Source organism: Acanthisitta chloris, unplaced genomic scaffold, assembly GCF_000695815.1.
Source record: "Acanthisitta chloris isolate BGI_N310 unplaced genomic scaffold, ASM69581v1 scaffold9615, whole genome shotgun sequence".
Lineage (NCBI taxonomy): Eukaryota > Metazoa > Chordata > Aves > Passeriformes > Acanthisittidae > Acanthisitta > Acanthisitta chloris.
In genome coordinates, this window is record NW_008673132.1 from 22931 (window position 1) to 47409 (window position 24479).

The 24479-nt window shown below is 39.0% G+C and overlaps 1 protein-coding gene across 1 annotated transcript in view; it reads left to right on the forward strand.

Moving 5' to 3' along the window:
• Positions 1 to 21547, forward strand: part of IPO8 (importin 8) — a 34761-nt gene extending 13214 nt beyond the window's left edge. The window contains exons 10-22 of the mRNA XM_009074801.1: positions 1789 to 1878; positions 2563 to 2728; positions 3477 to 3637; positions 4099 to 4224; positions 5917 to 5983; positions 6671 to 6796; positions 7278 to 7375; positions 8396 to 8491; positions 9887 to 10107; positions 17439 to 17644; positions 19050 to 19289; positions 19991 to 20107; positions 20833 to 21547. Coding sequence (XP_009073049.1) covers positions 1789 to 1878; positions 2563 to 2728; positions 3477 to 3637; positions 4099 to 4224; positions 5917 to 5983; positions 6671 to 6796; positions 7278 to 7375; positions 8396 to 8491; positions 9887 to 10107; positions 17439 to 17644; positions 19050 to 19289; positions 19991 to 20107; positions 20833 to 20930 — 1812 coding nt within the window. The 3' untranslated portion in view covers positions 20931 to 21547. The remainder of the gene's footprint in view (positions 1 to 1788; positions 1879 to 2562; positions 2729 to 3476; positions 3638 to 4098; positions 4225 to 5916; positions 5984 to 6670; positions 6797 to 7277; positions 7376 to 8395; positions 8492 to 9886; positions 10108 to 17438; positions 17645 to 19049; positions 19290 to 19990; positions 20108 to 20832) is intronic.
• The last annotated feature ends 2932 nt before the right edge of the window (positions 21548 to 24479 follow it).

Below are 24479 nucleotides of genomic sequence, written 5' to 3' on the forward strand. Positions count from 1 at the left end.
ATGTGTGGCTTTGAGTCTGACTTCGTCAGCCAGTTGGGAGTTTTGAAAATAGCTGGAAAGAACACAGAGACTTCATCCATTTTGTGTAGACAGCTTCTTCAGAATTTTGAGTATTTTCCTGGAATCTGAATACAAATTTAATCCACACTGTTTCTCTCTATTAATATTGATTACAGTTTCCCTTGTGCTTTTGTAGATGGTGGAGTCCAAAGTATGCCCTCGCTCCATGTCAAAAGTAACTGCCAAAACATTATCACTTTTAGCATGAGAATGGTGACCTTGTGCTGGAGGCTTCTTTTTAAAAGTAATTTGTTTTATTTTATGTGAGTTGTCTCTCTGTGCAGGATGTCTCTTCATATTACAAGCAACATCTTATCAACTTTTAACATCTGGTTTTTTACCCATGTATCAATCTCAGATATGATCTCAAAGCCTGAAATATCAGTAACTTGCAGAATTTTTGTAGATTATGCCCTCCCTCATGCTGGAGTGTAACAGTGAAAGAGGCAGATATTGTTTGTGTTCTGAGGAGACTTTCATGTTGACTGGGGGTTTCTAAACCTATTTGTCCCTGTCCTGAGGGAAAAAAGGAATTTATTCCATTCTTCTGCTCCTTTTTGATATTTTCAGTCTTCAAACACGAGGTTAATAATATACTTTATAAAACAGTAATAATCTCCAAACACTGCAGACTTCTCTCAACTCTGAATTCTTGTGTTTGGAATTTGGCACATTGCAAAATTCCATCTGCTGCTTCTGCATAAAATACTGGATTTCTAAGTGCTTTCTGGCTGGTGAGCTGACTGAGCTCATTGGCACAATGACCCTACCTTAGCCACCTGCCTGTCTGCAGTGACTCCCAGTGTAATGCATGCAAAGTTCTGACCTGTGTGCACAAGGGAAAATGCCTTTCCCTTCTCTCTGTTCTTCCTCAGTTCTTCATCTGCCTCTGTAAAGTTTGGAGAATCAGTGTGGGCAAAAATGATATATGCATTGGTGAAATAAAGTCTGATCACCTAAGATACATGTTGTATTGAATGTCCCATTTCACCCTCTTCCTTTCTTAGCCACTGAATCATTCCTGTGGGTGGTAACACAGTGCCCAGCATGTATCTTTTCTACTTTTCTGGGGCTGTAACTGCTAAGAAAGTCCCAAATCTCCATGCCAATAGTTCTAGCTTTCTGTGAATATCTCAGAATTTGCCAAGGTTGGAATAAAGAAGGATAACTCTCATTAAATATCCTTCTCAGCTAAGGAGATTTTTATCCCAAAGGAATTATCTTTGTCCATTAATGAACATGAAAAAAGATGTGATTTGTTGTTGACATCGTGTGCAAAATAATTAGTTTTGATGCTTTTACTTACAGTAGGTTATTTGAAACTCAGATCTGTTTCATACTAAGCTTATATTTATCTTCAGGTATGTATGTACTCCTTTGTAGGAAGAATGGAAGTACTAAGTTATTGACCCTAATTAGTGTTTTAAGAAAAATCTGCTGGAATCAATTGCCTTAAATAAGAGGAAAAATCCATTTTACAGTATTGTAGGGAATAATGTAGAGTTGAATATTATATGTACAGTTCTTTCACTTTTCTGGCTTTGAACCCACCGTGCTTTTGAGTTTGCTCTGTGCAAGGTACAAGATCCAGATCTCTTTGTTAGGGAGTACCTTTATTGTATAGACAAGTCATTATTTCCCATGGTTGATAGTTGAAATGGATTACTGGCTGGAATGGAGTATGTAAACTGAATGGTCTCCAAAATGACTTTTCACTTACACCAACAGAAGAGTGTCTTCAAGGATCAAATGGAGCTGATGTTACAGAATCACGTATTTCCCTTGTTCATGTCTAACCTGGGGTACCTCAGAGCTAGAGTAAGTTCCCCTGTTACATCAGTGTCAATATTTGCCATGATTCTTTCCTTTGCAGTTTGATTTCCTTCTGAATGTTAATGAGAGAAATAAAGCAAAGCAAATACACAGTAAAATTTGAAATATTGCTGTTACACAGTGTTTTTTTCAGGATTTTGGTTTAAAAATGATGCTTTGGTTAAATGAATTGATGAAAAGTCTGTGTTGTATTGTTGTTTACCTCTTTAATCAAACTTCAGAATTTGAGCAGTGGTTGTGGCAATTTTTCATGAGCAGATCTCAATAACTAGAGTAGTTGGGTGACTGTGAAGAATAGGTAGGGTTTCCACAGAGTAAATAATGTCAGTTTGAGTGTAGCTGAAGAAAATCCCTAAGTGTTGATGTGAGCCATTAACAAGTTAATTTTCTTCATTTTTTTTCTGATTTTTTTTTTTTTTTTCCCCAGAAGACCCAAAGCTATGAATGTCAGTTATGTGCATACTGAATTTATGGGAATTTGGGAAAGGATAATAAAGAACTGCTTCAGTGCTAAAACAGTGTTACATTTAATGTAGGAATGCACCATAATTAAGGGGAAAACAGAAGCAATGCATGCAAACAGACTGAGAGTTAGCATTGTTTCTGGATCAGTTAAAAAATGCTTAAAATTGCAATAGTGCCTAACTTGCTTTTCTTTTTGTCTTGCAGTCCTGTTGGGTCCTTCATTCATTCAGTGCTTTGAAATTTCACAACGAGTTAAACTTGAGGAATGCAGTAGAGTTGGCAAAGAAGAGCCTGATTGATGATAAGGAAATGCCTGTCAAAGTGGAAGCAGCCATAGCCCTTCAGACCTTAATAAGCAACCAAGAGCAAGGTATGTGGTGGTGATTCATCAGCTGATACACTGATTTATTGACTTTGTGTAGCGATGGAGGAGGTTTGTGCTGATTTATCTAAACATTTCTTCCATTTAAAGACATAGATTTCAGAACATTTCATCATGTTTAGACAGCTTCCCTTGCTCCTTAGTTCCTCTGTGCATCCCAGAATTCTCAAGTTTTTACAGCAAGTCTCTGCACAAAAGAAGTTAGAATCAGCATGTTTGTTTTAATAAAGTAAATATCACCTGTCTTGGATTTTTCTGTAGTGAATTTAAATAGTGTGTTTACTTAAGAACAAATGCTGCCTATATATGAGGGGAGGTATTCCCTCAAAACTGGATTTCAGTTGTAGATGACATTTCAGGGTTGTGCAATTTGAGGACTGGAGGGAACAGTCATAAGCTGAGATGGGAGATTCGGATCAGATGTTAGGAAAAATGTTTTAACTGTCAGGGTGTTCAGGCACAGGAATAGATTGCCCAGGGAGGTGGTGGAGTCACCATCCCTGAAAGTGTTTAAGAGGCATCTGGATCTGGCTCTGAAGGATATGGTTTAGGGGTTACAGCGGAGTGACAGGTTAATGGTTGGACTTAGAGGTTTCCTCCAACCTTGATGATTCTATGAACTAGTTTCAACAAGAGTTATTTTGTTCAAGAGTAGTCAGTTACCAGGTAGTTCTGAGATACTGTGTATTTGTGTTTATGGATAGTTGATTTCACCTAGTTTAAACTGTTGTTTTAGCCAAGGAATATGTGAAGCCTTACGTAAGGCCAGTTATGCAAGAGCTCTTGCACATTGTTAGAGAGACGGAAAATGACGACCTGACTAATGTGATCCAGAAGATGATCTGTGAGTACAGTCAAGAAGTAGCTACGATCGCCGTTGACATGACTCAGCACCTGGTAAGAGACAACAGTAAAATAACAGTCCAATCAGAACCACATGCCTAGTTGGGTAAATGTTTAATGAACTTTGTTTGAAGTGCACACTGTTTAAAGTAATCTTTATAAAGGTTCACCTCTAGTATTTACAATATTTATGGTATTTATGCTTTTTTTCCATATAAAGGATCTTTAAAACCTATAATATCCTTTTCAAAGATACTGAATTTTGTCACTGGTTATAACATGCCAAGCTCTAAGTATTTAACATTTCACATGACTTAACATAGTCAGACTTCTGAAAAAAGAGGAGATTTTAATTTCCTATATTCCCTTTTCAAAAGTAAGTAGCATATTTTTCAGGGCTGACAGCTCTTGCCGATAAGGCATTGCTGCTGTTGCATTAGGTGTCTTGGTTTTGCATGACAAATTAGAAATGTGAGTTTGCTCTTGAATGTCAAGTTAGTTGGTTTTGTTCACAGGCTGAAATATTTGGTAAAGTACTTCAGAGCGAGGAATATGAGGAAGTAGAAGACAAAACAGTTATGGCCATGGGCATCTTGCACACAATTGACACTATCCTGACAGTTGTGGAAGATCACAAGGAGGTGAGATTTTCTTTCATGTTTGTCCTGTTCCCACAAGCCTTTCATTCATGACAACAAGCACTTCTATGTATGATGCATCACTTGACATGAGTGTGCATTTACTGTATCAGGATGGTATCAAGTGATCTCTGACAAGTTTGAATTCAAAGTCCAGTTTACTTTTGTGATTTCTTAATCATTTAGCTCTCAAATTCGAAGGGAATTTATGTCCTGAGGGTAAAATTCTTAGCCCTTATTTGGGCAAATATTTCCTCAGAATGTGCTGGGTTTGGCTGGGGTAGGGTTAATTTTCCTCACAGTGGCTCTCTGTATTACAGACTGTTAAAATAGATTTTAGGGAGAAATGTTTTGCCTAAGGCTAGTTTTTTACAGTGGTGACTCATTGCTTACCCAGCAATTTCTTGGATAGAATTCCTAGGAATTGGTCTCCCAGTTATGGTGCAGTTTAAGTCTACATTTCACATATTCAGAGGAGAAAGAGGTTTGTTCTGCTCATACCACCTGGGCTGACTAAGGTAGGATTGAGTTTAGTGACTGACCAGAGAGGCAAAATCAGTCAGTAACTTTAAATTCAGTTGGCATAAAAGTGCTTTATACTAGATTGTTTTGCTTCCTTGTTTTTTTGCAATGAGAATGTTTCATTGCAAGTGTGAAATCCTTCTATGAAGCTTATAATGTGAAAAATAGATTAGTTGAAGTACTAATCATTTTCTAGTAAGGCCACTGTGTTCCTTTGGATTTCAAAACACCTTTTATTCCTTTATAAGAACCCCTTGCATCTTGTGAAAGCTAAAATGAAATCTGGTAGCTAAGCTGACCATTTGGGTGATAGTCTGAAGTAGATCTTCAGGTTTTAGCCTATGAAAGCCTTTGAAATTGGGGTATTTTTGGTTTGAACTTAGCAGGTGGTTCTGTTCTGTGAAGCACAAACTAGAATATTGTGCAGAGTGCTCTTCATCTCAGGGTCTTAAATCGCTTCACAAGTGATATAAATGATATAGGAGCGATATATAAGGCTGAAAATGGCTCAGAAATTCCCTTCCCTTTCATCATTAAGTATGAGAGAGTTTAGGGGACGACAAGTATTGAGTGATGTCTGAAGGTTAGGGGATGAATCTGTGGTTGCATACTTAATCCTTTTGCTAGAACAAGCCCAGAAAATTTGACACCCTGAGTGATTATGTCTGCAGTGAATCATCTGTGGTAGTAACATGGAGTGTCTTTATTAGCTGGTTTTAATTAGACTTAGAATGTGGCCCTATGGTTGTCCTTGTAATTTAGCTTAATTCATAAATGTAGTCTCTCTTCCTTTCTTCCTTTGAACTCAGTCTGCTTCAAAGATCTTGGACTGAAGCTTTATCTCAGACACTTTGAGTACAGTGTTACTTTGTACCCAGGCAGGACAACAGGTTCAGTTTTTGATAGGATCTGTAGAATAACCATAAAATAAGATAATTTTTTTTAATAAAGAAAAATGCTGTAAGTAGCAAGTTTTAAAGCAATGCTGTTTATTGAAAATTTGAGTATCAGCAAGACCTTATTTCACAATATTGTGACTGTTAATGCAGCATTTAAAAAATGTTAAAAGCCTTTTTGTTTTGAAGAGCTTCTCAAATTGAATTAGTCTAATACATTTATTAAATTGCTGTATTTCTGATTTTTAAAATAAACTGCTTTATGTTTTTATTTCAGATAACTCAACAGCTGGAGAGCATTTGTTTACAGATCATTGGCCTTGTTTTGCAGAAGCATGTTATAGGTATGGCTTAGAGATAAGTTTTAGAAAATCATTAAGAATTTTGCATGTAAAAACATGAGTTGATTATTGCTTATCTTCCTGAACAGAATTTCATCTTTTTGTGTTTGTGTGCTGTAAAGAAAAGAAGGCATGACTTTTCAGTTAAGATTTTTTTTCTCCTCATCTCCCCTTGTACATTAGTCAGTTTGGTTGTTGTGTTTTGGAGGTCAAACTCAACAGCAGAAGATGCAGTTCTGGTTATAGTTCTAGCTAGCTGTGTTAAAGGGAAATGACTACAATTACATTAGTCTGTTATGGGCATGGTTTGCAATTAAGTTACTGCTTGATCAGCATTGAAGAGTACTGAAGAGAGAGGCACTAAAGAGGTAAACTGAATTGTGATAAGGCCTTTCAGAAAAAACAGGTTGAAACAATAAAACTATATTTCAGTTAATCGATTAGAAGCATTGCTGGTAATATATTCCTCTGGTGTGCATTTCTAGTGGAAAACTCTGCATATTGTTGTAACTATAAGGCCAACATAAGGCGTGTCGAAGAGTCTTTTCCAATTTGAATTATTTTTCTATGTATTGATTTATTTCCTAATTGCTTGTTGTTATATGACTTGGGGCTTGGTTTCAGGTTTCAAGGTATTTGCAAGCTGAATATTTTTAAATCACTGTACTTGAAATTGTTTCTCTTTTACAGAGTTCTACGAAGAAATCCTCTCCTTGGCCTACAGCTTAACATGCCAGATGATTTCACCTCAGATGTGGCAGCTTTTGGGTGTTCTGTATGAGGTTTTCCAGCAGGATTGCTTTGAGTACTTTGCAGGTATGATCATTTCTGTTCTATTGATCTTTGAATTAATCTCCAAAACCCACCTTGGTCAGGTCACTTCCATTTAGTTTCTTGGTCTAAAGTGATCATGTATTTGAGCCATGCCCTGACTGTCTGTTTAGTGTGGGAGTGTAACAGGAGCATATTTAAGTAGGAGAAGCATGTCCAGATCTGTCAGTGTGATCAGTTATTGTAGGAGGTCCTGAACTCAGAGTAAGCTGAAATATTCAAAGTTAATGTAAAACTACAAATTAATTAATTAAAACATAGTGCTATTCTAGTTCCTCTCCTGGGAACACACCCTGCATGGTGCACTTTATGAAGAGTTCTGCTAGAATAGACTCTGCGTTTGAATTTCCAACCATTTCCAAGAACCCAAGCTAATGAATTCCATTGTAGGACTACAGCATCACTGGTTAGCACTTCCATGGATTAGTTTGTAATTGTTTTCTCTTTTGCTCTCCCTGCACTGCAGATATGATGCCTCTCTTGCACAATTATGTGACCATTGACACTGATACTTTACTGTCTAACCCAAAGCATTTAGAAATCATCTACGCTATGTGTAAGAAGGTAAGGCTTCTGCTGCTTAGTGCTGTGCTTGTCAGTGGTACCCAGCAATCAGATTGGCAGTGACCTGAACATGCCAGGTGGTGGCCAGTCATTTCAGAACAAAAGGAATTTTGGTCTCTGCTTGGTTCTGAGCATACACAGCACCTTCACATTTTGTAAGTGAAATGCTTTTAAAAAATTGCGTGCAAAAATCTGTGTGGGAGAAAGTTGCTGCTTGTCTTGACTCTCTTATATGCACAGCTATTTTGGTAAGTAGAGGAATTAATGAAGCCTGATTTTCTGGGGTTGTGGATGTTGCAATTGGACTCTCCAGTTGTAAGCTAAGGTGCGAAATCTGAAGTTCTTCGTACATTTATCATGTTTCTCCTTTATGCTGAGTCTCTCGTGTATAATACAGTATGAGATCCATGCTGCAGTCCTTTTCTGATTTGGGGCACTATAGAGTGTTAGGCATCTAGCTACCTGCTGATTTTTAAGAAACTTAGAAAATTTGAATGTGCTAGAGAATTATTCTTCTTTGTCAAGTTTGACTGACACTGACCATGAGGTTGAAATGTACTGAGACAGAGCAGTCAGTTTCATGTGTCTGCACACAGGATGATTGCGTACATCTTGGTTTTAGTCAGAGACCAGCTTAGAGGTAGGACTTTCCTTCTCCAGGCTCTTAATCTGCCAGTGACTATTGGAATTGAAGTGAAACAATGCAAATGGAATGTGGAAAACATCAGTGATTCTTAGAAGTAACATTTCTTTTTTAAAAAATGGGAAAGTGAGGACATAAAACGAATAGAACATTCTTGAAGAACTACAGCAATTTCTTCTCCTTTTTACAAATTCACAATTAGCCACTTATGCTTTTTATGTCCTGTAGATATGGTTTATGTGTCTCGATTCCTCAGGGCACACAGCATGAATAGTATGTGCTGTGTGGAGGTTTTTTGTGTGCAAGTACAGGAGCACTTGCTTTCAGTGTTGTTGGTGATTAATACTTACAAGTTAAATTGTCATTCTGGTTGTTAGGTACTAACAGGAGATGCAGGAGAAGATGCAGAGTGCCATGCAGCCAAACTCCTAGAAGTGATTGTTCTTCAGTGCAAAGGAAGGGGTATTGACCAGGTGATATATATTGAATAGGTTTTTCTCTTTTACTGGTTTCCAGTGATCCAACTATGATTCCTGAGAAAAACAGGTGGAATTAGAGAATTTGAGGGAAATGTAAAGTGGGGAGAAATACAGAAAGAAGTACATGAGCTCAGGAGCGTTTGTCAGATTGGTTTTCAGTTTGTTTTTGAGATTAGAGGTTAAAGGGCATGACCAAAAAATTGATATAGACAGAACAGTAAGGACATAGTATGTTGTCTTTTTTTCTTTACTCCTAATAGGATTTCCCTTTTGATGCAAAAGGTCAAACTATTGTGCATGAGAGGTTAACTAAACAGATCCAATTACTGTTGTCTCTCCAAGCAATGAGAACTTTTTAACATTTTAAATTACTTGGTGCATTTGGAAATGCAGAATTTTAGCATGACTAGATTGTGATTCCAGGAAAAAACATAATCATGATTTTCCAGAGGTTCTTGGAACACATTTGCAGGTAGTAGTGTTTTTCCTATTCAGGGCTAAATTTTGGGCACATGTAATGAGCCTGAATTACTTTGATGTATCATATTTGATGTTGCTGCAGTGAACATCAGTGACAAATTTTCAGTTAATTTCACTGACACCAATATAACTTTACTTATGTAAATCTGAAGTCACTGAAGATAAAAATGTTCCCTGAAACATTTTATTTTTAAAGGAAATCTGGAAGAGTTTAAAGTGAATTTAGCACGTTTGTACTGAAATAAATATGTGATGGAAGGTTTAATTGAGCTGTACAACTGTGTGAATTAAAATGGTTGCACACTGAGCTGAAACTCACAAACTGAAACTTTCATAATGCTGCCCAAAATTTTATGAAGAATAAATCTGCACACTGGAATATATGTGGATGTTTACTTCATTGTTTATAAATTGGTGCATACTTGCTTTTATCTGAAAAGTCACTGGTTTCAAACTTTTTAAAGAAATTTAACATCACTTTATTAGGAAAGGCTTCTTATCTTGCAGATTTAGGTAATTTACTTTTTAATGCCTGTTAGTTTTGAAACTGTTGAGTGTCTTTATGTAAAGATGAGAATATTTTGAGTTCTTTTCTAAAGCTTTTATACATGCTAGAAAAAATTCCAAATGGCCTCAAATATTCACCTTTGTGCTCAGGATAACATTGGCAATGTTTAGCTTAGAGAATAGCTGCTTTGGGGCAGGTTTACAGATAGGTAATAGGCAGCTTAAAGTGCTTTTGTACTGGGAGGGGAATAGAGTGCATCACTAGGTTATACCTGGACTTCAGGTTTAACTCTGAGCATCAGTTCTGATGTAAGTATTTGAAACTTTTGTGTCATCTGGCGACATGTATAATGACTACTTTCTTTTTTATCTTTGTTTTGTTTTCTTCTCCACTGTGCCCAGTGTATCCCACTCTTTGTGGAGGCTGTTCTGGAGCGGTTAACTCGAGGAGTTAAAACAAGTGAGCTTCGGACCATGTGTCTTCAAGTTGCCATAGCTGCACTCTACTACAATCCTGACCTACTTCTGCACACCTTGGAGAACATCAGATTTCCACACAATCCTGAGCCCATTACTGCACAGTTCATAAACCAGTGGATGAATGACACAGACTGTTTTTTTGGGCAAGTATTGAGGTTTTTTTTCACAGTATTCAGAGCTGACCAGCAGGATTTCAGCAGTGTGCTAACTTTTTATCTGTACCACTGTATACATATTTTCTGTTCTATAAGTTATTTTTAACAGCTCCATTTAATGTCAAAAAGAATCACTCTGTCCAGTGAATCCCACACTGATTTTAAATCCCTGTGAGTGGTTCGTGATCAATTTGCATATTTATCATTGTGCCATTGCTGTACTGACTGTTTAGCATATTCCTGAAGCTGAAATTCATTCTGACCTCCCTTGAATATGTGTGTACACTGCACTGTTGTGCTCTTGGGCAGGAGCTGAACATTTGTAAAATAAATGAAGGGGAACAAAGCCTGTCATCACATAGCAAAGCACACACTTGATGCTGAGTGGATGTGAAGTCCAGTGCTTGACAGTTTGTGCTTACCTCTCAGCTGAGATGTGGTGTCTCACTGTGAGATTCAAATCTACTTAAGGGCAAAACTGACAGTCAGATGTAGTTAACAACTGCCCCTCACCTTCTTGCTGTGAGTTATGTTTTGTTATTGGAGGCTGACATCTGTCTGCAGATGTATGGGCTTAGAACGTGTCCTCACTGTGCACAGCCTGTGCCAACAGACCAAGTGAAGTGTCAGTGTCTCAGCGTATGCCATGAGTGAGCATGGGCTGAGACAGCTCACAGACCCATAGATGCAAACCTTATTTTAGGTTGTCATTCTTTTCCTGCCTGTTTTTACTGATACAGTCTTGTCTTTCCAATTCTAAGCAAGTCTCTAGGGGACTTCTTATATGATAGTTTCTCCACTCGCCAGTCATCCAAGTAGCTTTTCTCCATGCCAATTCTTACTTGAGTTAATCTCCCCTGAACAGAATTATATGCCATCTTTGTATAGCTGCATCATTACCACAGTGTTCATCTTGAGTTTAGAACTGTGTGATGCATTAAAGCACTGCATCACCTTTTTCATAACTGTAATAAAATAGTGATTTCCAATCAGTCAGTGACCAACTGCTGTATGTGGGGTTTGTTCTCAGGATGTCATTTGTTGTGTTTTTAAAACACATGCCAAATGTACATGGTAAAAATTGTTTTCCTCTTTCCTAAGTACACAGTTCAGGATGAGGATGAAAGCACATAGAATTGTAGCACAGACTATCTCATTTCAAGTCTGCACCTTAATTCTGAGTGTTTTATTAGAATGAAGACCACTTGGAGATACAAAAGATACTGCCTGCTTTGGTGTATACAGTCTTCCTGCAGATTCCCCATTCCTGTCTGTATTTGAAGGTATTGCCATAGCAGTTTATCCTTGAAGAGAAAAAAATTAAAATTAGTAAATTAAACAGATAAAAAGATAAAAATCTCTTCTTCATTATAACAGTATTGAACAGTTCTTATTATCACAGACATTCTGATGTCTTCTAGCTGCTGTGTATACAAATCTTTACAGTACGTCCTGTATCTTAACATCAATACATACCTTATCAATGAGAGAGGTTACGTGAGTTGGTGACAGGGAAGGCATAAAGGACCCAATGTTCCTTGTTTATTTTGGAGTGCCAGTGACTGAAAAATGGCACCTTTAAATTCCTTCTCCCACACCTTGTGGTAATATTAGTGGTAATTGCTAAATTATTTTTATATCTGCCAACTTTAAACGAGAGCAAGACGTTTTAGGGTTTCAATGTACCAATTTTTTTAATGGCTGAAGAGTTGTTCTTGAGATTCATCTCTTTTGCTGTCATTTTTTCTACTACATATCAAGTATTGAATGCATACAGAGACAGTAGGAAAGAAGGTATTGCCTACAGATGGTAAACTTTTCCTTCCTTTTTTTAAAAGAAATAAAAAATGAAAGAGATTTTTAGCCCGAAACAGTTCATCCTTGAGCATTCAGTGAGAAGCTGGTCAGATCCAGAGGGGAAAAATGCTGCAGATCTGACTAGGCTCCAACCTCAAGTAGTCCTGTGAGCTACAACTTAACTTTCAGTTTTTCTCTGTTGCTTTTCAGAAAGCATCAGCTACTGAAACTTTGCTGTTCAACTAAATTCTTTTTCGGAGCTGAGACAAAAGTTGACAAAGCCTATGAAAATGAAACATGCGATTCTGATGCTAAATTCTCCTCAGACTCTGCACTTGAATGGCAGCAGAAGATTAAAAATCTGTCTCTTAGATCTGCTGCTACCAGCAGTGAAATAAATATCTGATACTGCTTAAATCTAGAAGTCACTCTTCCTTCAGTGCTGTCTCCTCAGTATGTGGCTTCCAGGTATAGAGCTTATGCTGTAGTACTCCTTGTGAGGCACTAAGATGTGCTGGAAGGGACTCCCTCCCTGTCCCTCAGGACAGCACTGCTTCTAGGACACCATGTGTTTTAGTAAGAGTATTAAGGGTCATCATCTGAACAGGAGCCAGGTATTCAGAGGCCTAACTGAACAGGAAAAGACAGAAATGCAAACAAGATCTTGCTTTCTTGAAATCCTTTCTTGTGTCCACCCCTGCAGAGTTTGTGTCTTCATCAGATAAGAGCATTGGGCTCTCTGATTTGTGAGTCCCTTTTCTCACCAGCCATCATTTGCTGCTTTGGTTTACACTGAAGATTGCTTTCCAGCAAGAGGCAGTTTTAGGTATAAACTCAAATCAGTTGGAAAAGGCAGAGATCATAGAGAAACTGGAGGAGATCAAGCCACCAGATGTGAAGGACCAGATGAATCTTGCTGCCATATTTTTGTCAGCCATGCAGGAAATCAGAGTTAGTGGTAACAGTGGCTCTTCAAGATGCTTTATTTACATAGATCTCACACTCTTATGTATGGACATCCCATCCCTGGCAGTGTTCAGGGCCAGGCTGGATGGGGTTCTGAGAGACCTGGTCCAGTGGAAGGTGTCCTGCCCATGGTAGGGGGTTGGAACTAGATGACCTATAAGGTCCTTTCCAACTGAAACCATTATATGATTCTATGTCTTCTGTTCCTGTGAAGTCTTAGTCTCCACAGATCCTGGCCTGCCAGCAGTAGGGCTGTGCATGGCTGCATGCACTCAGGCTGGAGCCAGTAGTGTTTGCCAGAAGCGTACAGTGTTTCTTGAGCAGCACATGTGAGTACATGAGATGGAATCCATGGGAAAAATGGAGAAGAAAAGCAGTTCATGGTAAGGTAAGTATCTGTTCTTCCGTGTTATTAAAAACATGGAAACTATTTGAAACAGAGTACAAATTTGATATATTACAAATTATCCAGGCAAGGAAAACTCAGAATTCCTTGTAAGACTGTGCATAAATTCAGTATGTGATTGTGGATGTCACATCTCTGTGGATGTATGCCCAAAAAGGACCATATGTCACAGTATATTGTATGTATTTATTGCTAAATGTTTTCTACAATAAGCCTTTTGTAGAAATGTTTGTTCTTTACTGCTTTCTACCTTTTTCCTGACAGTGAAGTTTGGGTGAGACTTTTCATGACTTTTGCTTAGTCTCATATTAAAAATTCTTCTCTGTTAACGAGGGTGAAAGGACTTGATTCCAAACTGGCTTAAAAAAAAACCCCTAAATAAGTGATGTTATTTTTGAAGCTGAATAGGGATATTTAACAATTTAAATAGTTAGAAATCCTAATTTTCTCAGTTGTATATAAAATCCCAGTCTTTGGTTTGTTCCAATTTTGCAACTACAAGGAAGTGGCTAATTATTTTCAGTTTGTCCAGGAGCTAGAGTGAGTTAATAGAAAGAAACTCGATGCTCACACAAAGGAGCACAGCAAACCAGTAAAGGAAAGGCTTAGTGATTTTCCTTTGAAATACTTTGTGCTTGGTTTAAAATACAAAAGATTCTTAAGTCTTTTTGTCCAGCATTTGGAAGGCAGTGTATTAGCAAGAAGAGGTCCTGCAGATTATGAAGACCACACACGGCTTGATAAAAATAGACTTGGCTTGGAGTTGTGCATCACACTGCTATGTGTTGGATGTTTAACACTCCAGGCTTGATGCTCCGTTGAGGAATAAGCAGAGTCTGTGATTGTTAGGGAGGACTGATGTGTGCTTCTGAGCAAGTAAGTACAGGCCTCGAAGCACAGATCACTAAGGAGAATCATATCCAGGCTCCCTCATGCAGATTGAAGGGTGCTGAAATGTTGAGCCTTTTGGTAGCAAAGGAATGGCCCTGGAACCATTCTTTGCAATTTCCAAAATATGTAAATGCCATAAAACTCTGGTTTGCTCATTCAGCCCTGTGGGTACAGGTAGGGCGTAGTTACAGTGTTACAGCTGGGGCATAGTAAAATGCTGAACTGCAGGCAAGGCAGATGCTTTTCCTGCTGTTTGTCTCTATTGGCAGGTGAAAGAAACAAGTCTCCTTCTGGCTCAGGTTCACTAAAGATGGCTTGTAAGCCTGGACTTCTGCTGTCCTGCTGGGCCTTCTAATAGCACATGTATTCTGAAGAAATGTTCCTTCTTAGAGCTTCTCTGTTTAGAAGCTTTAAAATGGAGCATGACAAATATGCTGTGGTTTTTGGCCATTTGGGCTACTTCCTAGTGATGACTCCCTTTCAAACAGCAGCACTTGATTCTTGAACTTACATTTGCTGTTTCAAAAAGATAATTTAGTATGAAGCTAAGCCATTAATTGCTAAGGCTTTTTTTCATCTTACTGGCTTGCATTTTGCAGTTGGCATTGTGCAGCATTACCTTCTTGAAATGTATGATAAAAGGTCGTGCTGAGTGCCATTATTTTCTCTGGTGCCTGTAACTGAAATTGCTGCATTATACATTTGGGTCTTGAGGAAATTTTATGGCTTCCCAGTGTCCAGATGTAGGATAGAAGTGCACAGATTGCAGAGTTTTGGTCAAATTGGGATGACAGTGCTGGCAGAGAGAGGAGGCAGAGAAAGTTCTTTCCTCCTGTACTTGCACTGAGGACAGCTCTCCCAAAAAGCTGTGCCTCATTCATAGGTAGCATTATCTTTAGCTTGGCTTTCATTCTTCAAAGTTCACGAGAGCAAATGATGATGAGCTTGTTTTCAGCATAGAGGAATAATTTCATCTGAGAGGAGTCAGGGGTTTAGGGTTTTCTTTTCATGAAAGCAGACCCTGTTCCTGTCTCAGTTTCCTTGGTTGGTTTGCATGCCCTCTTTTGTGTCTCATTCCATCTGAAAAGAAAGCATTGCAGTTAGCAGTGATGGAAGGACTCTCTTTGCCTACTTGTACTTTGGTGCATTTTTTCAACGCATGTAATGAAGCAGCCAAACCCAATGTGACAAAGTGTGTCATTTGCTATACTAGTTGACTTATTTTTTCTTGGAAGGTCTTCTGTGATCATAATGTTCTGCATGGTCATATATAATTTATTTTTGTTGTCAACTACTCTTGAGAATGAATCACTGCAGTAAACCCTAACAGGACTAACAACATGGGAGGTGTAATGAAATCCCTCCGGATCTCCAGCCTTGTTCAAGCACTCAAGGAAAGTTTGAAAAGCTGTAATACATGATCACTTATGTTACTGAAAGAATAGAATAGTTTGGTAGCATGTTACATAGGAACTTTAGTAATGAAACTGTAAGCACTTTAAAAATTGCATTTCTGTAGCAATTTTTGAAGTGGTGGTTTGAGCTGGTTGTTCCTCTATAAGCTGTGTTGCAGTCTGTGGCGCCCATCTTGTTAGTTTCTTCTCTGTCTTCTCTTCATTCCAAAGTAAAACTGATTCAGTAATCACAGAATCACAGAATATCCTGATTGGAAGGGACCTAAGAGGATCATTGAACTCCTGGCTCTGCACAGGACATCTCTAATAATCACACTATGTCCCTGAGAGCATTGTCCAAATGCCTCTTGATCTTTGTCAGGCTTGGGGCTGTGACAACTTCCCTGGGGAGCAGTTCCAGTGCCCAAACACCCTCTGAGTGAAGAACCATTTTCTAATATCCAGCCTGAACCTCCCCGACACAACTTCAGACCGTTCCGTTCCCTCCTGTTTCTGGTTGCCGGAGAGAAGAGGGCAGTGCTGCTCCTCCACTTTCTGTTGTGAGGAAGTTGTATACAGTGGTGAGGTCTCCACTCAGTTTCCTGTTCTCCAGGCTGAACACTCAGCCACTCCTCACGTGGCTTCCTCTCAAGGCCCTTCACCATCTTCATTGCCTTGTTTGGATGCTTTCTAATAACTTAATATCTTTCTTACATTGTGATGCACAAAACTGCACACAATATTCAAGGTGAGGCCACTCCAGCACAGAGTACAAGCAGTGGAAGCATCTACCAAGAGTTTATTGGATGGCCGTTTTCTACCAGCTCTGGATGGTTTGCTTGGTTTCTGTAGGTCTTGCTGGCACTATTTGTCCTGCAGAAGGCTGCAGAAGCTGTCAGCATCCAACTGAATATTTCAAACAAAGCAAGCTCCTCTCAAGCCCTTAAGAGCAGAATACTGTAATAGCTCCAAGTTGAATACTGCTGATGTTTCCAGTAAAGGAGAACCAAAGAGTATCTGTTAGAGACTTTTTCCATCTTGTTTGCAGAAACTTCTGTTTCTGGAAGTGAAAATCAATTCTTGTGTTTAAGAGCGTAGGCTCTTACCTAGTTTCCTGACTATAGTCATGTAAAAATGTTTCTGCTACTAATTTCATGATTTTCTTTCAGTTTGATTTTCTATAGTTTGTTTATTTTACTGGAGTTCTACTCATTTGCAAGTTCCCTGTTTGAGTAACTGCCACTTATTCTTGATATGGTGGAATTATTCTCCTGCTTTCACCGGAGTTAGCAACGTGTCTCAAGTTAGCTTTGGAAATTGGGTGTATTATACAACCATTCTGATGGACTTCTAGAAAATGTGTTAAGTACAGCTAGCCCTGAGGCACCCCATAAATGCAGCCTGCAATTCAGTGTGTTCCTGCTTGTCATTTCCCTTCACTAGTAGTTTTTTTGCTAATTTCAATCCCTGCAACAGTACTGCTGTCAAAGCCAGGGCAAATTAATTTTCCATCCTATTTAATGATGATAATCTGTATCAAATGCTTTATTAGAGACAAGAGATTATACATAATTATTAAACAGTTTTTATTTAGCATTACAAATTTTGCATTTGGTAATCAGTAACAATTGCTCCAGGAATTTGACCAGTGCTTGAAAGGTATTTAATTGGTATTGGACAAGTACTTTCCAGTCAGGAACTTGCATTCAGAACAAAGGAAATTGTTTAGGAGCTTCAAAGACAGACTTTGAACATAGCCTCTGTGACATTGTCTTCTGCCATGTCAAGCACCTGGATTTTAATGCTCTCTGTATGTCCTTGCAGTGGAAATCTGGTTTTTGTCTAACAAGTGTGTGTTGTTTCAGACTCCATGACAGAAAGATGTGTATAATAGGACTGAGCATCCTAATGGAATTGCAGAACCGACCACCTGCAGTGGATGCTGTGGCTGCCCAGATTGTTCCTTCAATCCTCCTCCTCTTCTTGGGCTTAAAACAAGTTTGCGCTTCACGAGAACTCACAGAACATGAGGATCATGCTAAAGATGAGAAACACATTGCAGAAGATAATGGTAAAATCTCCCCTTTTCACATTGTGGATTTTGTCTGGATTTAATTTAAAGGGGGTAAGAAATTGCAGTTCATTTTTAAGACTCATTAGTCTGCTGAAAATAGCTCAGCTTACTGGGCACTTGAAAGATCACCTTGGGAATTGATTTTTCCTCCCAAAATGTAATCTGAACATTTCAGTGTATAACAGGTCACGTTTTGCGAAGAATAACTTTGAAGTCCAGTCTTCCAGGCTGTAAATACGTCCTGTCTTCTCACATAGGCAGCAGGAGTTTGCCAGGACTCCCACTGGTTATATTCTTGATTCCTGGAAAGAAGCTGTTCCTAGTACCAACTATTTGAAAGAACTGTTTGGTTGAATTTCAAAGGAGATCCCAGAAAGTTTTCTTTGTCCAAGTTGTTTGCAAAGTGGGGTTTTAGACAGCTGAGGTTCCTTGAATAGACAGGCCTCTAACTGCTGTGTCTGCCAGAAGAGAAAACACATTGAAAAATGCCTTACAGGGGGAATTGTGGGGAGGGAGTTTCACACAGCATTGCAGGCAGGTCTGTCTGACATAGAACAGTAGATAGATGATTTGAGGCCTGAAATCAGGTTGGACACAAGCAGATTATGTTATCCACTCAAATTTCATACACGATTGTTCTGTAGTGGAACCACAGAATCCTTCTCAATGCATAGGAATACAGTATGGAAACAGTCATTTTCAAATGTCCTGTGATTCACTCCCTGCTTACTGCAAGTGGAGTCATCATCTTTCTTTCTAAACTGTTAGCACAGGAAGAGCTGCAAGTTTGGAATTGAAAGGGAATTTCTTTAAATCTTGATTATAAGTCAGAAATACTTTTCCTTTTGTAAGAAAGAGCAGAGTTTAAAATTACATGTTGTAGTTGCATTTAATTCAGGGTGTAATAGTTTTGTAAGCAGAATGGAAGGTAAAGCAAAGCAAAAGCTGCTGGTTCAAGTTTGTTTGAATAAGGGAGAACTCTGCAGAATAGCTGGAAGACAATTGGTCTACATCTGGTTCTCTCTTTGTTTTGTGTCCATTGGTGAAGTCTGTGCAAGTCTGTTTGTAATTAAAAAGAACAGTGATGGACTGCTTTGTCAAAGACATTTGCTTAAAATTTGTGGATCCTATAGTTGCACAATGACTGCAGAAATGAAAGAAGAAAAAAGATGGCAGTTTCACGTTCCCAAGGTCTGTCTACAAACTAAAAAACCTGATCTTGAATGTAAGAAATGTTCTAACAGTGGCATTTTCCCAAGTCTTCTTAAGATTTTGGGGGAAGGGTGTTAACAGAGGGTTCCCTTTCCAGCCAAAACCTAGATTGATTGTTTTTAATTCATAAGTCATTGTTTTCTTACACTTTGTAAACTTTGTTTTGCAAAACATATCAATGGTTTTGCAGAAGAGATACCAAGTGATGAGGATGAGACCAATGAAGTGAGCCAGGCGATGCAAGAGAACCATGGTGGAGGAGGAGGAGGTGGTGGTGGTGGAGGTGGAGAGGAAGAGGATGAAGATGATGATGATGATGATGACTGGGATGAAGATGCATTGGAAGAGACTGCTCTTGAAGGGTTCAGCACACCTCTTGACCTTGAAAATGGTGTTGATGAATACCAGTTTTTCACACAAGCACTTCTAAGTATGTGTTTGCTGTTTGGCAGAATCATGTAACACAGTGAAATAGTTTGGAGGTTCTTTATGGTCACGACCACTGGGAGAAATCCTTTTCCTTGTTACAAGTAATAATTTAGATAACTGAAACTGGAAAATGCAATCTTGCTTTCTAATGTTAGTCCTAAGATTTTTTTTGTCTTACTAGTGCTGCAAAAACCAAACGGTAGCAAATAGAGGCAGAGATTAATTCTCTTCATGTTCTCCTTCAGAACTTTTAAATCACAGCCTTAATCAGTGGGACTCGGTCACTTAGAGGGACTCCTATATATAGAAATATTTGTCACCTTCTAGGTGTTAAAATCAAAGTGGAGATTTTCTCACTTTCCTTTGACTATTGTTGCTTTAATTTTTCATGAGAGTTTTAAATTAGAAGATTCAGTTCACATTGTCCATGAATAATGGCCACATAGTTAACTTTCTGTTTCAGAAAACAGAGGATGTAATTATATCCCCCAAAATGGATTACCTCTGTGCAGTGGGGATTCTGTGCTAAGAAGACCAACAGGAACATAGCCTGTTTTGTACTGCAAATGAACACTGAGCCTGTTTTGCAGTGCAAATTCTGTTTTAAAACCAGCCAGGAATTCCATTTGTTTGATTTTGTTGTTCTGAAATTCATTTGCCTGTGCCTGGATAATTAGTTTCCATCCATTGCTGTCCTGCCAGCGGTGCAGAGCCGAGACGCAGCCTGGTACCACTCCCTGACAGCACCACTGAGTGAGGATCAGAAGAAACAACTGCAGGAAATTTATACATTAGCAGAACACCGGCGAACTGCTGCAGGTGAGCTGCTCCGCTGGGACTGTTTTGTCTGGTGCAGGGATGTTGGAACTGTATCTAATCTCTAACAACAGAGAGAGTTGAACCTCTGTGCTAATTAACATTTTCTAGGAAACGTGAGTAGGATATTATGCTTACATTATTCCTTGCCTGGAACTGTGTGTTATTCAGAGAGTTTACTGTGGCTTCTAATTAATTGCCTTCTCATTGACCCATGCTGCTGTTTGAACAGGACATGAACGAGTTTTGCACAATCTGACATTTGAAACAAAGAGCAAATTGAGGCAATAGTAGCTGTCAGCCAGGCAGTTGATGAAGATTACTGTAGATTATTTATGTGTTTAACTGTTTTTTGTAAGTTTTTAACTGCTACCATTGCCTTTTCAGTCAGCATGCGGTGTTAGATGTGTAGAAAGTTTGCATCATTGAAAATAGGTTCAGATCAATCAAAAAGCATGCAGGACAGCATAGCATAGTCTGATTCTGTAGAGGATTAATTTCTCAGCTCTGTTGTAGAGGTGTGTACATTTATGCATTTAGAGAAAATCTCTGTGTACATTTATGCATTTAGAGAAAATCTGAGTGTAGTTTATTCCTGTCACTGCATTTAGGGAATGAAATTTTGACTCAGCTGAGAACTTTTTCCACAACTTTGCATTCTTAGCTGTGCTGTATTGTCTCTGGCAAAGGTGTTCTCTCTAGACTGTTTTTCATATCCTTTCCCTTAGAGACTAAGACAATAGAACAACAAAGTGGCTACACGTTTGACAACAAAGGACTGATCACAGCATTTAACTTTGCTGGAAGTACTCCCGGTGGCAACTGAAGGATCAGCTACAAAGGTCAATGGGAAGGGTCTCATCATTACATTTTCTTGAAATCATCATGACTTCTGAGTGATAGGGGAGGGTAATTTAATGCTGCTGAAGGTTTTCTGCAAAATAGCAGTGTGCTTCCCCCACCAGAATGCTCTTTCTAACCAGCTACTGTAATGTACAAATTCTTGTGGTGTTTTTATAATTTGATGGACTGAAAAGAAACGTTTGTCCTCAAGGAACCTGAATGACCAGGAGGGGCCAGGCTGCATCTAATTGAGTTGCACTTCTCAGGTTTTTGCTGTGCAGAATTGATAGATTCATATGGATAACAGTGCCTTCTGTTGTACATGGATTGCCTGAACAAATGGATTTTGGAGTGCATTATAATTTTTTAAGTTAAGGACATTTCTTGATACACTGTAAGCCTTGGTTCCATGTTTTCCAGTCACCTGCTTTGTACTGCTTGGTTCAGTTGTTCGTTGGTTGCATACACATTGCTGATGCCAGAATATTCCTGCATCTTCCCTGTTTGGTGCAGACCAAATGTCTGGAGGGAGGTGTGTGTTAGACTAGCAAAGCATACACTGGTTCCATCAAAGGGTGAACAGAATTGCAGATTTTCCCTTGGTGCAGTAGTCTTAATTTATTTCTCTTAGCCGTGAATTCAGCTCACCTGAGTTACCACGGCACACCTGGCAGGTGGCTACCCTACATCTACATCCAGATTACCTCCTGCCTGGACAAGTGGTGTGGCCCTCGTAAGGAGATGTTCTACATGACAACCTCTTGTTTCCACTCTAATTGATGAACATTGAACTTTACTTGGGATTCTGTAAAGCTCTTTTCTGCTTTTATTCATTCATTACCATTCCAGTGGTAGTACTGAATAACATGGTACAAAATATTTGCAATATTTTATTTATTTTGATAGAAGGAAAACAGCTTCATACTTAATTCTGACTGTTACAGTTTATGTGATTGTATTTCTGGTCTGCATTCCAGTTGGTTGTTCTTGTCCCATGCTGAAATTTCTTTATCTGACAGATTTTTTTGCCTACATTTCAACAACTGGTTTCACCGGGGGAGGGTGATCAGACATTGGAAGAGGCTGCCCAGGGCAGCTGTGGATTCAACATCCCTGGATGTGTTTAAACAACAAGTGGATGTGGCACTTAGGGACATGGTTTAGTGGTGACCATGGCAGTGCTGTGTTAGGGGTTGGGCTTGATGATCTTAGAGGTCTTTTCCAGCCTAAATGATTCTATATAACAGGGTGTTTGTGGCTATGTTCAGTTAGTGAGAAAGGGGTAGCAGTACTAATTTGAATAGTGCCCCTCCCTTAGATCCCTTGGGATGGGAGTGGTGTAGCACAAACCAGTAGGGGGTGCCGCACAAACCAGTAGGGGTGCATTAGAATGTGAAGTTTGGGTTGGAGATAAAATGCCTAGACCAGATTTTGTCTCTAGGTATTAATTTCTGTAAGACTTAAAAATATTTGCCAATTTTAAACACATACTGGTAATCTGTTTCTTTACAGTAGTGTCCCAAATGAAAAGGCAAAGCCCTTGCCATTCACCATCAGATTGTAAACTCAAGTAAGTTGCAGACTGCTGGCCCTGCACAGTGCTGAAGCTTTTCATTTTTATACGTCAGAGTAATTCTAGTTGAGTCTGATACATCTGTAGCACTTCATGCCTTGGCTTCTGGAAAAGGCCAAAGTGTGTCTGCCTGTTCCTTCTGGAATTTTCCTAGCCTGGCAGGTGATTTCCCACTACTTACCTTTTTCCTGCACCTTTGTGTCATACACTCTGGTGCTGTTCTCTGCTGCTGCTTCCTTTTTTGTTGGCTCTTTTTTCCCCACACAGCAGCTGCAGTAAAGTTGGCCTGGTTCATGTAGGTTTTTTCACTGCTGCTACTCAATTAATAGCAACAGTGAAAATGTCTCACTTTTAGGCCTGCTGCACATATAGAAAACTGTAAGAATTCCAGGTTCTGTATTTCCAAAAGGAAACAATACATTGAGCTGCATTGGACAGGCTCTTTAAGCTCAAGCAGCAGAAAGCCAGGACATCCTTTCCTTTGAATGACAACCTATGAAAATTATAGGTCACTTTTTCTAATTTAGGCCTGGCGGTATTAACTGACCAGTAAGTAGCATTGCATCCAGTTTCTTGGGGAGTTTCTCAGAAATCCGTCACAAATTTGCAAAATTATTTATGGAAGCTAAGGGCACTGATGGCTTCTCTTACCTGTCAGTTGAAGTTGTTAGGCAGGTAAACTGTTTAAGGCCTTTATTATTTTGTTAAAAAAACCCAAGATTTTCAAGTTGGGCTTCTTTCAAAGCCCATTTGACTTCTCTGCACTGGTATGTAGAGTAGGAGAGAGATTTATTTTTCCTCTGCTAATGAGGTTGCTTGCACAGTTGCAGGCTAATATTTAGGAGTTCATGTGTTCAAGGAAAAATCTGCTTTTGCATAGCATCATCTTTGTGTCACTCGGCTGAACTATGGCTGCTCCCTAGTTCTGCTTCTTGTATACGTTTCAAATCAACTGCCAAGAAAATCTCATCCAGATGTTTCCTACAAAGGGTTTAATCAGCAGCATGGGGTTGGGAATCTTTGTTGTCTGTTTTGCAGTGGGGTCAGAGATGTCTGAGGGGATGGCATGTAAAAAGGTTAAATGCCCTTCCCAGGAGATTCATGAGCAAATGTTTCTACTGGCAAAAGCAAATGTTAATTATTTTATTCCTTTTTTTGAAAAGGGTTTTCATCCAAAAAGATTTATTGGGCTCTAGCCTCCACTTTAACATATGGTTCTCTTTTAATATGATAAATATCCGTTTGTACACGATCATAAATAGGTAATGGATTGTAGGGGTTTCTTTCTGAGCTGTGTCCAGCTTTGTACTACATTAAAGGGAGAGTAACACAAATGTGCATTACTGTCTCACTTTGGAGCCAAGGTAACCTTGGAGTATCTGATACCAGCATTGCCAACCAAGCATGATGTACTTGCCATGGAATTACAGAGAATCATGAATGTATTGTAAAATAAAACAGAGGCTGATAAGTTGTGACCTATGTTGCCCCATGTCCATATTCCCAAAGTGTGAAGGTGACTCATGTGGGCACCGTGGGGGCTTTATATGGAAATTAGCATTGTGTAGGTTATAATCATAGCAAATGCTAACTTATATGATAAGCTGCTTTTTAGATCAAATTATCTGATTCTGGGTGTTGAATTGCACCTGCTGTTTTGTCACTCTTGAAAGGAAAATAAGAATCACCACATGTTTTGGCTGCTTCTTTCTGCTCTTTCTCTTTCAACGTTGAAGCACTTGGTTTGCTTTCATTACAAAGCAGAATCACAGTGGCCACCTCCAGGAAGAGTGCAGGATACCAAGCTAAGGAAAAAGCTACTAAAAGCCCCCAAACCTCAACAATGTTTCAAAACCCACATGTGCAGTCTGACTGACATAAATGTGCTTTGGGAGTGTAAGTCCAAATATGTAAAGAATGTTACACAAAATGATCCTGTGAGATTCTTTGCTGTAGGGA